The sequence below is a fragment of the Prionailurus viverrinus genome, chromosome D4 (genome assembly GCF_022837055.1).
Source record: "Prionailurus viverrinus isolate Anna chromosome D4, UM_Priviv_1.0, whole genome shotgun sequence".
NCBI lineage: Eukaryota > Metazoa > Chordata > Mammalia > Carnivora > Felidae > Prionailurus > Prionailurus viverrinus.
Genome location: NC_062573.1, coordinates 79,240,093 through 79,253,012, shown reverse-complemented (window position 1 = coordinate 79,253,012; position 12,920 = coordinate 79,240,093). Strand labels below are relative to the sequence as shown.

General features: G+C 46.0%; 1 protein-coding gene across 39 annotated transcripts in view; it reads left to right on the top strand.

Moving 5' to 3' along the window:
* The window catches only part of LOC125150120 (uncharacterized), a 58,326-nt gene that overhangs the window by 30,728 nt on the left and 14,678 nt on the right, over positions 1-12,920 (top strand). For 28 of the 39 annotated variants that reach the window (XR_007146227.1, XR_007146224.1, XR_007146228.1 and 25 more), the window contains 3 exons: positions 2,522-2,722; positions 7,298-7,466; positions 8,231-12,734. Coding sequence is in view for 2 of the 39 variants with exons in the window: in XM_047829501.1 (XP_047685457.1) it covers positions 10,151-10,463; positions 12,338-12,423; positions 12,546-12,734 (588 nt within the window). In the remaining 37 variants the exon portion in view is untranslated. Of the gene's footprint in view, positions 1-2,521; positions 2,723-7,297; positions 7,467-8,029; positions 12,735-12,920 lie in introns of those variants that run through there. The other 11 variants (XR_007146217.1, XR_007146221.1, XR_007146218.1 and 8 more) reach the window with 11 other exon arrangements.

Genomic DNA, 12,920 nt, shown 5'->3' with positions numbered 1-12,920 from the left:
GGATTGGTTTCCTTTATTAAGTGGCCTATTAAGTAGTCCAAGAACTTACTGTCTAAGAGGTTCCCAACTGGGGATAATTTGCTCCCTAGGGGATATGTGACAGTGTCCAGAGAAATATTTGGTTGGCCCTACTGAGATGGGTGGGGAATGTTACTGGCATGTAATGAGTGGAGACCAGTGATGCTGCTAAATATCTTCCAATGCACAGGACACCCTCCAACAGCATAGAACCACAATGTTACTAGTGCCAAGACTGAGACACCCTGCAAACCCAATGGGCTCTTCCTTAAGAGCACTCTGCAGGTGCAAATTAACAAAGCAAGCCTTAAAGCCACCCCCTGCCTTCCCTTTCCCCAGTGGGCTTGGAACAGGGGAGGGTTCGTAGCTGAGGGGTGAAGAAAGGGTATGGGCCATGCCATCCAGGCGGGGCTTGGTGGCCCCATTTCAGAGGATGGTCATCAGTTCTGTCGTCAGGTCCCAGCATTTTAACTGTGACAGCACGGGACAGAGGGCCCGTCCAGTTAAGTCTCACTGTTCCACAGATGACCTGAGCCCTTCTCCTTTTTGCTGCAAGCAGCCAGGTTTCCAGTCAGCCCCCAATGTGCAGAAGGCTATTCAAATACAGCTCACCTTTGAACAGCACGGGGCCACTTATACGTGGATGTTGTCAGTAAACACAGGACAGTGCTGTGAATGTATTTTCTCTTATGACTGTCTTAGCATTTTCTTCTCTTTAGCTTATTTTATTTATTGATCAATCGATAGATCTATAAAGCTACTTTATCTATAACATAGATAACATAAAATACGTGTTCATCGACTATGTATGTTATCTGTATAAGGCTTCTGTTGACTACTAAAGTTTTGGGAGAGTCAGAAGTTGCTGAAGGATTTTGGAGTGTGTGGAAATTCTGCCCCCGTAACTCTGCTGTTCAAGGGTCAATTGTAATATTACTGAAAGTCAGTGACACTCTTAAAATGTAAACCTAACATTGGCTCCGAAGTTGAAACTACTATAATACTTTTCTTTTGTCTTACCATGTGTAAGTATTAACTATAAGTTTAAATTTTTTTCATGTTTGTTTATTTTTGAGAGAGAGAAAAAGAGAACGTGGGAGGGGCAGAGAGAGGGAGACACAGAATCCGAAGCAGTCTCCAGGCTCTGAGCTGTCAGCACAGAGCCCTACCCAGGGCTCGAACTCAAAAACCTCAAGATCACGACCTGAGCTGAAGTTGGACGCTTAACTCACTGAGCCACCCAGGCGCCCCAAGTTTAAATTTTAAAAGTGGCCCTGCAACGATGCTGTTCAATATTGCCACTAGCCACATGTGGCTACTTAAAATTGAAAATTCATTCTGCAACCACACCAGTCATATTAAAAGCACTCAGTAGCCACATGTCCCTACTGGCTACTGAACTGGACAATGTGGACAAAGAACATTTCTGTTACCATAGAAAGTTCTGAACAGCCCTGCCTTATAAGCCATTTCTAAGGATCCTTGTCAGTGTATACAGTTACTGCTAAAAAAAAAAAAAAAAAAAAAAAAAAAAGTCTTGTTTTCTAGCAGCTAAGGCACCAGGGCAAATGCTTTGCATGATCTCGTCATTCTCTGTTAGAAAGACAGACATGTTCTGCTGGGAGGGACCATCTTTTGTCAGACAGGCAATTTGGGGAAGGGTTTCTGTAATGGATGCTGGGTAATGTATCAGATGATTGAAACTGATTTTCCAGAAGGCGTAACGATGTAAAATTCAAGTAGATAACCTCTGTAAGGCATTTCTGATCTAAGCCAAGTGTGTATTGTTAAATATTAATTCCATTAAGGTATGTCAGCAGGGAATTAAGATATGTGACCCAAATATATTTCTTTCTAGTAATTGAGTGTAATAGCAAACTAACGCTCAGTGGATCTTAACTGGGGGTAAGTCAGGGAGGAGGGAGGATCAGAAAGTCCTGGGAGCCCCTATAAAATGCATAGGTTGCCCCCACATAGGGTTTGCCAGAATGGTGGGGCGGGTGGTTGGAGAGGGAAGGTCTTGCACACGTATATTTTCACAATGTTCCCCGTGTAAGTCCACTGTACCCAATCTAGATGAGTATTCTTTAGAGATATTAAAGATAAATAATTGGGGCACCTGGGTGGCTCAGTCGGTTAAGCGTCCGACTTCAACTCAGGTCACAATCTCACAGTCTGTGAGTTCGAGCCCCGCGTCGGGCTCTGTGCGGACCGCTCAGAGCCTGGAGCCTGCTTAGGATTCTGTGTCTCCCTCTCTCTGACCCTCCCCTGTTCGTGCTCTGTCTCTCTCTCTCTCTCAAAAATAAATAAGCAATAAGAAAATATTTTTAAAGATAATTAATTTGCCTCTTTTCCCTTGTGTGGTGGGGGGGTGTGGCTTAAAAAAAGATCTCTGGGCTCCACTTCTAGATAGGATTCTGTGCCCTTTGGGTGAGCCTATTCTCTCTCACTATCCTTCTTTCAAAGACTCACTGGTTGTTCCTGGCTACCTCTCCCCTCTAAGACCTTTAGGATGATCCACTGGCTTTGGAACAACTGCCTGGGACATTTCCTTCCAGTATCAGGTATCTGTCTCCAGCAAACCTGTGCAAGCTGAGTATCACCATCTGGTCCTGGATGCATTTTGTTATCAGTGCTGGAAGTGATGATACAGTATGCCGCTGTCATGTGCCCAGAGGATGCAGGGGCCAGAGAGGACACTCAGGTAAGGAAATTCAGGAGCCCCATTTGTATTTTTTGCTCAGGTTTGAAGGGAACACTTCCACAGGAAGTTGGGCCCTGGGTGTGTGAATGGGGCTAACCATGTTCTCGAAAAATACCCCTTGTGGGGCGCCTGGGTGGCGCAGTCGGTTAAGCGTCCGACTTCAGCCGGGTCACGATCTCACGGTCCGTGAGTTCGAGCCCCGCGTCAGGCTCTGGGCTGATGGCTCGGAGCCTGGAGCCTGTTTCCGATTCTGTGTCTCCCTCTCTCTCTGCCCCACCCCCGTTCATGCTCTGTCTCTCTCTGTCCCAAAAATAAATAAACGTTGAAAAAAAAAAAAAAGAAAAATACCCCTTGCACATCTGTTTACATTGAGAGTTCAGAGTTTGGTCCTAGACTTCAGCTCATTTTTGTTAAGATTAGAAGGCTATTATTAACTATAGAGAAGCCTAACACGCCATCAGATTGAGAGCCAGCTCTGATGACGGATGGAAGACTTCAACACCCTTATTCTAACCCTCTTTTAAAAGGGAATTTAAGGGGCTCCTGGGTGGTTCAGTTGGTTGAGCAACTGACTCTTGATTTTGGCTCAGGTCATGATCCCAGGGTCATAGGATCAAGCCCTGTGTTGGGCTCAGTGCTGAGCATGGAGCCTGCTTCAGATTCTCTCTCTCTCTCTCTCTCTCTCTCTCTCTCTCTCTCTCTCACACACACACACACACACACACACACCTCTCTCTCTCTCTCTCTCTCTCTCTCTCTCTCTAAAAAAAAAACAACTGAAATTTCACTCCAATTTTGAAAGCATATTAGCTCTGAAGGAACCTTTGTGCGTTTTTCACTTTTGTTTTCTCTGGGAATGCATTTATTTATTTATTTACTTACTTACTTAGTTATTTTGGGGGGGGTTGGTGGGCAGAGAGAGAATTCCAAGCAGGCTCCACACTGTCAGCAAGGAGCCCTACGTGGGCCTCAACCTCAGGAACTGTGAGATCATGACCTGAACCGAAATCAAGAGTTGGATGCCTAACTGACGGAGCCACCCAGATGCCCCGATGCATATAAAATAGCCCTACTCCAGTCCATGTTTTCCTCATCCTGGAATTCAGATTTTCCTTTGGCAGAAATCCAGTTTTCCCTACGATAAGTAAAACGCTGATCACTTGGGATTTTGAAAGCATAAGGTGGGACTCCTTTCACTGGGAACCTATCCAGAATATGAAGTCCTTTTGATGGCATGTTGCACAACATATGACATAAGCAAGAAACCTTCCAGCAGCCCCAGCAAATGTCCAGCCCTACCTTCCCGCATCCCTTTAGGGCAGCAGCACTGTCGTTTGTGAAAGTGAAAAGAAGGTATGAAATCAGGAGACGGGAACAGACTGTAAATCAGCAGGTTTGGTTCCTTCTCTACGGAGTCTTTGTGGTTGTTTCTCCTTTGAGTTTTCCAGGGCTGGAGACCTCAGAGGCATGAAATGCCCTAAGGTTGTAGAAGCCCATCAGGGTTTGTCTTTTTAGAATACCCAACTAACATGGAGAATCTTAAAGCATGTATAGTTTTAGCTTAAAAATTTCACTACTCTCTTGGAAGGAAGGAGGGAAGGGAGAGAGAGAGGGAGGAAGCATGGATGGAAGGAAGGGAGGGGGGAGGGAGGATGGATGGGAGGGAGGGAAGGAGGAAGGAATGAAAGAAGGGAAAAGAACTCCAGAGTGGCTTGCTGAAACTACGTCATTCCTTAGCAAATGTAACTGTTATGCACCAGACAATATGGTAGGTTGTGGCGATGTGGCATGAAAAAAATATATTTGGTCTTTGTCCCCATCCTCGGCACAGGGCTCCTAAAATCCTTGGAATTGCGTTCCTTTGGCAGCACTATACTAAAATCCTTGGAATTTCCTGAGTGCTAAGTGTCTTTTGTGTGCTAAAGAGGTGACCAAATACGGGTCCTTAGATAGCATCAGAGGGGGAGCCCACCAGTGAGAGAGCTCCAGCTGTCAGCCTGGCCTCCAACCCCAGGCAGAAGAGAGGGGCTGGAGGTTTAATTCAATCCCCAGTGGCCTGTGATTTAGGAAATCCGAAACTAGAGTTTCCAATTCGGAGCCTCATAGCCTCCGAAACTACAAGGCTAGAGGTGCTCTGAGGTTGGTGAAGACATTGATTTGCTGGGAGGGTGGGCACTCAGAAGCTATAGAAATTCTGGATCCCCCACCTCTCACCACTGTCCCGCTGTACCTTGCCCAATGCACCTCTTCCATTTGGCTCTTCCTGAGTTACATCCCTTATAATAAAACGGTAATAGAAATTAGAGAGCTTTCCTGAGTTCTGGCAAATGACTGAACCTGAGCAGGAGTCATGGGACCTTAACTAATAAAAGCACAGTTCACTTAAATAAATGCCGGGTTTATGTTTGTCTGGTAGGTTGATTTTTGTTTTAATAGAGTGGACGCTAAACCAGCCATTTAGCTGCTGCTTAAGAAGGTCGCCCTGGTTAACAATGACAAAATCACTGCATAGAATGTTTATCTTGGTAGCTCCATTGGCAGGAGAGAGTCTACTCAGTGAGGGGAAGAGATGGGGAACTGGGACATCAGGTCTGTTTAATAGCATTTGGAATTGCAATTTCAGTTGCCAAGCAGTCTTCTTACCCATTACAGTTCTGGCATTAATACTATATTCCAGGCTTTGAAGATGCATTAATAGCCCAGGATTTAATCCAACAGGATACATGCTGATGAGAGACTGATAAATGTTGCAGAAAGTCATTGTCATTACCTTGTTTTATGGGTGAGATAGAACAGGATAGGAGCACTTGGAAGCTGCCTAGAACATGTTTCCTTTCATGACCAGCATTCGTTCGTTACTGATCTTTTCATGTGAGCCCACCCCAGCACCTCCCCAAAAATCTGTCACAAGCCAAGTTTTCCTGTTGATGAATGTCTTGTAAAAAGATATACATTTATAAGTTTGTGGCCTTTCCTAGGAGTTACGTTGAGCCTCCTTTCTTCCTCATTTTGCTTCCCAAAGCCATTACTGAAATAAAATTAGGATGGCCACACCAGACTGTCAGAGATAGTTTCAGCCTGTATATTCATTGATCTGTAGGTACGAGGGAAACTTTTCTCCAAAGATAGTGTGTGATGACCCCTCAGGGGAATTGGTGAGGGGCGCCTTCATCCTTGATCATTAACCTTTAGAGATAAAAGCAATTTCAAAGGTCATTTGCCCCCTAATGCTATAGGAGAGGAAACTGAGACCCAGAGATATTAGATGGGAAACTTTGCTGAGAACACAGCTTGTGTTCGTATATTGGGGCTGCCATAGTAGAGGACAGCATACTGAGTGGCATAAACAACAGAAATTTATTGTCTCCCACTTGCAGCAGCTAGAAGTCCAGCATCAAGGTGTTGGTAGGATTGGGTCCTTCTGAGGGCGAGAAGGGACAAAGCTGTTCCCGGTGTCCCTCCTTGGGCTTGTCAATGGCTGTCTCTTCCCCATGTTTAGTCACATCATCATGACAAAATGATTTGAGGAGAATTAGATGCAGGATTGGCAATGGCTCTACCAAAGCCTCATCACAGGACATCTAGAAGGAAAGGTGTCTCTGTCCAATCTTCTCTTTTTACAAGTACATCAGTCAGACTGGAGTAGGGCCCATCCTCATGACCTCATTTTAACTTGATTACCTCCATAAAGACCCTATTTCCAAATGAAGTCACATTCCAAGGTGCTGGTGTTTAGGACTCCAGCATGGGAATCGGGGTGGGGGGTGCACAATTCACCCCATAACAAGAGCTGCCTAAACAGTCGCTAGAACCTCGGTCTTCTGATGCCCTTGTCCGTTTCTTCCCCTCTTGCACCACGTGCCCTTTCATATTGTCATTCCTGTGGAGGAGATGTTTGCTTTTTGCACAGAGGCAGGATACAGGGGTGTGGTCAGAAGCTTTCATCTTCTCAGACATTTCAAGTGATTCTGTTTAGGAGAATATCAGGTCGAGTTACATTCAGAAGAGTGAGGATGCTTATTAACACAGCCCAAAAAGAATTATCTTGGGGGTAAGCAATGAATTTTTTAGTATTCTGTGGCTGATGGTGTTGAACCTTTTCAGCGAGAGATGAAGTTCTCCCAGACTTGTTCCACAAACTGCAGCTGATACTATCACACTGTGATGATAAATGTGTTTGTCCAGTAATTTTCCTCTTTGATGTGGATCTCTCTGTCCCTGGAGCAAAGGCTTCCAGGGAGCAAACTTTCCTTCTGGAGGTCCCATGATGAGGCTTTGGTAGAACCATTGCCAACCCTGCATTTAATTCTCCTAACATCCTTTTGTCAGTGTCAAGATGCTGAAAGCATCTAAATATTATGAGGGAGCCACGTTGTTGCCAGATATCTTAGGGAAGTGTTTGCACATTTGTAGGCAAGATATTTTTGTTATGTTTTGCCAAGTGGTCTTTTAGAGAAGGCAGATCTAAACAAGACAAATTAAAAAATAACAATAAAAACTTAAAAGTTTTTAGTTCGTGTTCTGTGTCACCAAGGTCAGTGTGGCTTGCATTAATGAAAATTGCTTTCATTAAAGGTCGGAACAGAAGAAAAATGGCAGGATGCTGGACTCTTCCATAATGACCACATTTTCCCTGTTGTGATGTGGCCCACCATGCTCATTTTGAAACAGAGAAAAACATCATCAGCTCAGATGTCCTCCCTTCTAGACCAGGGTGCTTTTCACCCAGGGCAGCAACGGTGATGTATGACTCTGACCCAGTGGGCTAAGGGGCCATTCTAACTATCTAGGACCTTCACAAGGGGTATACTTAGGTTTGGACAAAGCCTAGTTAACCAAGTCACAGAATATGCCTCTTGGCACTGAAAAGAGGTAGTAGTTTCTAGGACTTGCCCTCTATATCCCACTGATTCTCAGTGTTTCCCAAAGCATCACCAGCCTTTCAAAATATACCAAGGGAAAAAATTTCAGTGTTTAAATGAATTTGGAAGATGTCATATTCTACACCCCCCCCCCCTCTTAGCTATTCATCATGCATATTGGGATTTTTAAAAATTTTTTAATGTTTATTTTTGAGAGAGAGCGAGAGAGAGTGAGCACAAGTAGGGGAGGGGCAGAGAGAGAGGGAGACAGAGAATCTAAAGCAGACTCCAGGCTCTGAGCTGTCAGCACAGAGCCTGACCCGGGGCTTGAACTCACAAACTGTAAGATTATGACCTGAGCCAAAGTCAGATACCTAATTGACTCAGCTAACCAGGCACCCCAGAATATTTTTTTAAATGTTTACTTATTTTGAGAGAGATAGAGCAGAGGGGAGGGGAAGAGAGAGACAAAGAGAATCATAAGCAGACTGCACTGCAGCACAGAGCCCATTATGGGGCTCGAACCCACAAACTGTGAGATCATGACCCAAGCCAGAACCAAGAGTTGACTCATCATGCATATTGGAATATTGAAGGCTTTTGTGATGCCTTGTGATGAAGAAGCCATTTAACTGTCTTTAGTCAGGTGTTTGCAGAGTCATCTGATCATGGGACCATTTGTCCACGTAAAACCTGTAAGTTGCACACAACACATTTTTGAGAAATACTGTCTACGATTTACGTAAGTTGAAGAGATCTATTGAAGCACCATGTATATACTGGAAAAGAATGTAGATAAGTTCGTAGATGATCGAGCAAGAGCTTTGCAGAGATATCCCTGTAGATACTCATGTGACAGTCCTTATACTTGCCCACAAAAGATTCCTTGTGGCTGTTGGCGGGGATGGAACACTAGGCTGGGCTGGCCAGGCTTTTCATTCATTAGGTTCTTTCTTTATTGTGAGGGTGTGGATGACTGTGTGTGTGTGTGTATGTGTGTGTGTGGACTGGATAATCAGAGGGCTTACAAAAGAAAAAAGTATTGGGATAACAATCAGAAGGCGTGAAGTGTTTGTGGCTTTTGTCATAGATTTGTGATGTGACCTCTCACAGTTCTATCCCTTCTCTGGTCAGGGTGGGTGCCACTGAATAGCCTGGTACCCCTCAGACATAAGGCAGGCCTTCCGTACCCAGCAGGCCTCCCTGGATACTTGGGACCTCAGCCAGAGCTGCCTGAAGGTGAAGAGGGGGAGAAGGAGGTTGTCAGGCTGATGACATCATGTCTAAGTGTTTGGGTCACCTCCGGAGGCGCAGAGTGTTGGGTATAAAGGGCTGCGACGTGGTTGAAGGAGGTGTGAATAGACTGTCGGATGTCCTAGAGCAGCCATGCATCCCAGCCTGATTGGGCAGGATGCTCACAGTTAGATGTGGCTACAACAAAGACCCTCAGAAGTGATTTTGAGCTAGCTAGCTTAAGGAAAAAAGAAAATATTTTGGGTAGGTATTTGAGCACATGATGGAATTGAAACAGTTTGAACAGCCACATCTTAAGAAAGTTCAGAAGCATGAGAGCTCCAGGGATCTGCCTTTAACTCTGTTTTTGTGAGGCTCAGCTCTCATTTTGGGTAAACGTCCACTCTGGTCCATTTAGCTATGACACATCTGTTTGTTTGGGAGAGAGTGGCAATACTTTGATCTTGAGGGAAATTTGTCCTCTCTCCAGCCCCAGGGGATGAATGGTGACAGTCTAAACCAGTCACAGTAATGTAATTTCCCTTTGTCAGTAACTGGTCTAGGGGTGGCCATGTGACCCAAGACTAATGTAGGAGATGTAAATAGAAAGAGGCTGGATACGGATGCCGGAAAAGCTTTTGTCTTCTCAATAAAAAGGAGCAACAGAATCATGGGACATGGCTCTTTCTTCCTTTGCTTTGCCCCGTCTCTGGCATTTGGACCCAATGCCTGGCGCTGCAGCAGCCATGTTGAGACCATGAAGTGACAAGCACCGGATGAAAGTCGTGTGCTAGGAACAGAGGGCGCAAAGGAGAAAGAGCAAGGTCCTTCTACAGTGAAGCCGCCACAGTGACGCTGGACCGAACACCTCCTGATTTGTGCTTATTTGAGAAAAATGGTACCCTGGTACTTGAAATCACAGTACACTTTGCCTAATATACTTGCAACCAAAACCATTTCTAGGTGTAAAATTAGTTAGTATAAATACAGATGGTGGGAGCCAAGTCCCCATGATCAGAGCAGGAGTCTCAGATCTTTAAGGGAGAGAGAGTCAAAACTGTCTACGAAAGCCATCTGGAGCCTCGAGATCTCACCACGGCTGCAGAACCTGGAACACCTGTCCTAGATAGAACTAATCAACTCGTTAATTAACTAATTGTACTGATTTTATTGATCCCTTGCTATCTACTAGGTGTTTTTCCAGGTACTGGGGATAGACTGGAGAAGACAGAGAAGGTGCCGACTCTCATTAAGCTGACATTCTAAAGGGAAAACAGGCACTAAACAAGAATCATAAACCAAGGGAGTCCTTTGAGGAAGCGGGAGGTGCTGTATGAAACGGGAAAGGAGTGTCACGATGGGAATTTATAGGAGGTGTGTGCGTGGCAAGCCTGAAATGGTGATATTTGAGGTGAAAGTTGAGTTGCAGAAAGGAGCCAGCCGTGTGAGAAGAGACCCAGGCTTCGGGAGGGATGCTGGTGCAGAGTCCTGGGCAGGAGCAAGCATGCCTGCTAGAGACACAGAATGCATCCTTAACAGGGGTCCCCTGGGCTGTCCGTGTTCATCTCTTGCCAACCCCTCTGGCCGCTGGATTCTCGGACTTGTGATATATCTCAAGGCTGCCGACAGGATTTCCTGTGGCACAGGTGACTTTTCCCATTGCCTCTGCTTCAGGCTGTGAGAGCCCGGGGGATGGGATGGCTGGGGAGGGTCTGTGTAATAGACTGTGATCAGAGTGACTGCTGTCCTTTCCCTTCGAGAATGGACCCATTGTGCTTGGCCACAGCACTGAGGCTCCCCGGGGGCCCGACTTCCTTTGGAACGGGGTCCACCCCATTCTTGAAAGACTGGCATAGCATCCAGAGGGCTCATAGCTGCTTCAGCACCATGCCACAGTCACCTCGAATTACCATCACCACACTGGGCATTTCCCTGTGGAAAGGCCAATGCAGAGAAGTAGGAAGCCTGGTACCTTCCCCTCCCCACCAGCTGTGGCTCCTAGCCTGCCATGGCTGGTCAGACCTGACATCATTTTCTTCCCTTCCCTTCCCTTCCCTATCCCCCATCCCCCCATCCCATCCCAGTTTATTTTTGAGAGAGACAGAGCATGAGCTGGGGAGGGGCAGAAAGCAAGGGGACAGAAAATCTGAAGCAGGCTCCAGGCTCTGAGTTGTCAGCACAGAGCCTGATGTGAGGCTCGAACTCAGGAACTGCGAGATCATGACCTGAGCCGAAGTCGGACACTTAACCAGACCTGACATCATTTTCAAGGGATACTTATCAGTAAAGCAGTCCCCTGAGGTCACAGGGCTAGAAGCTTCCTCACAGGTCCTCCTGCACTGCACTCCGGACCTCTTGTATCTGTCAGTATCCAGAACAAAAGTGGCAGGTTGCCTGAGGAACCAGATATTCACCTAGTTCTGGCAGAGAATCCAGTTTTCTTTTCTCTAACACTTGAACTTGGGGGCAATGAGAACCACTGTTGCAATCTCCCTGGGCTGTTAGGTTTCTTCCAGGGACCTGTGTCATTAGCGGGACCCCAGGATTGTGATGACTGTTCACCTTAGAAGGGCAAGCTGGTGAGGAAGTGCCCAAACTACCATTTTGAAACCAGGTTCACTTCTCCTAGATCTGGGACCAATCCCAAAATACCAAAATTGAAAGACACTTTGGTGATTAATACCCCTCCTCTTACAGATGGGGATAAAGGGGGAATGGCCCGACTAAGGTTAATATTCACACTACGGAGAAAGACTGTTTGGGACCCACAAGCATCTTTCTCAGATGTTTACAGCGTCTTGTTGTAACATTCGCTGTGACTTAAGGGAACAAAGAATACAACCTCACGCATCAAGGCCGTGTATAAAGCTCCCCGTGCCTCTGTCTGGTTTGACTTCCCATCCTATGCGGTGGCCATTTTCTCATTTCACAGGCCAGGAAAGTGAGGGGGATGAATCCATTTAGTTAGTGGGTGGCAAAACTCAACTCCAGCTTGGTTTTTATTTAATGGTCCTCCCGAGTCCATCTCTACTTTTGTCCTTGGTAGGGGAGGTGCAAAACAGAAATTAGCCGTAACTCAGGCAGCATGGGGTGCACAGCCGGTGTTCTCAGGTGCTAGAGCTCTAAGGAGAGGCTGTGATTTATAGTGAACCACCCCTTACCTTGGCCGGTGAACCCTTCCCTCTTCCGGCCCCCAGATCTGAGGCAGGGCCCCCACGGATCCTCATGTAACTTGGTGCTGTCATGTCAATGGCTGCCTCCACTTGGTTAAATGCCACCTCCCGGACACAGTGTGGCATGTAAAAGCCCAGTCCATTAGAACCAGCGGGCTCAGTTCCAGCACTTCAGGTGACTGGAGGCATCCATCACTTAACCTTGCCCTGCCTCAATTTTCGGAGCTATACAATGGGGCTAGCAGTAGTACCTTCCTGGGAAGGTAGGTGAAAGAGGTAAAGCATTCAGAAAAGGCATGTGCTCAGTAAATGTCCATTGTTGCACCCATTTGCTCTCCACACAACAGAAGCAACTCTGCTACAGAATTCTGCGTTTTCTCCAGCGGTACGAAGAGTGTGTTCACAGTTCCTGATGACTGGTAGACATCCCAGGGTGAGAAGTATCTATAAGACACAGTCATGTGCACTTCACAGCTTGACTCTGGAGAGTGATCTCTTCCAGGCCCTCTACTACAAGGGTATTTTCTTTTTCTGTCACTGTCACCCCTCCAACAGCAGAAGTTTCTGGCTCACCCACCGGAGAGGCTAAAGCGTGCCTGGAATTATATTGCTTACAGAATAAAGAGAAGTCAGAGCCTCTTATGTAACTTGAAGAGTAGGAAAGATCCAGTGATAAAAACCAGTGCCCTGAACTTTTGCAAAGCACGATCAATCGCTGCGGACGATCCTCCGGTCCTTGGCAAGGTATCCTTCATCTGGTTTTTGTAGACTAGGAAAAAAATTAATGAACCCACTGCTATTAGATTGTGTATTCATGCCTAAAGGCTGTAAAAAGGGTACTGTTTCAAGTTAGTCCTGTCATCTAAAATACATCCCCTGTTTGCTTAAGTTTTCTCAATAATATTCTTTAATTTGATCGCTACCTGTGAA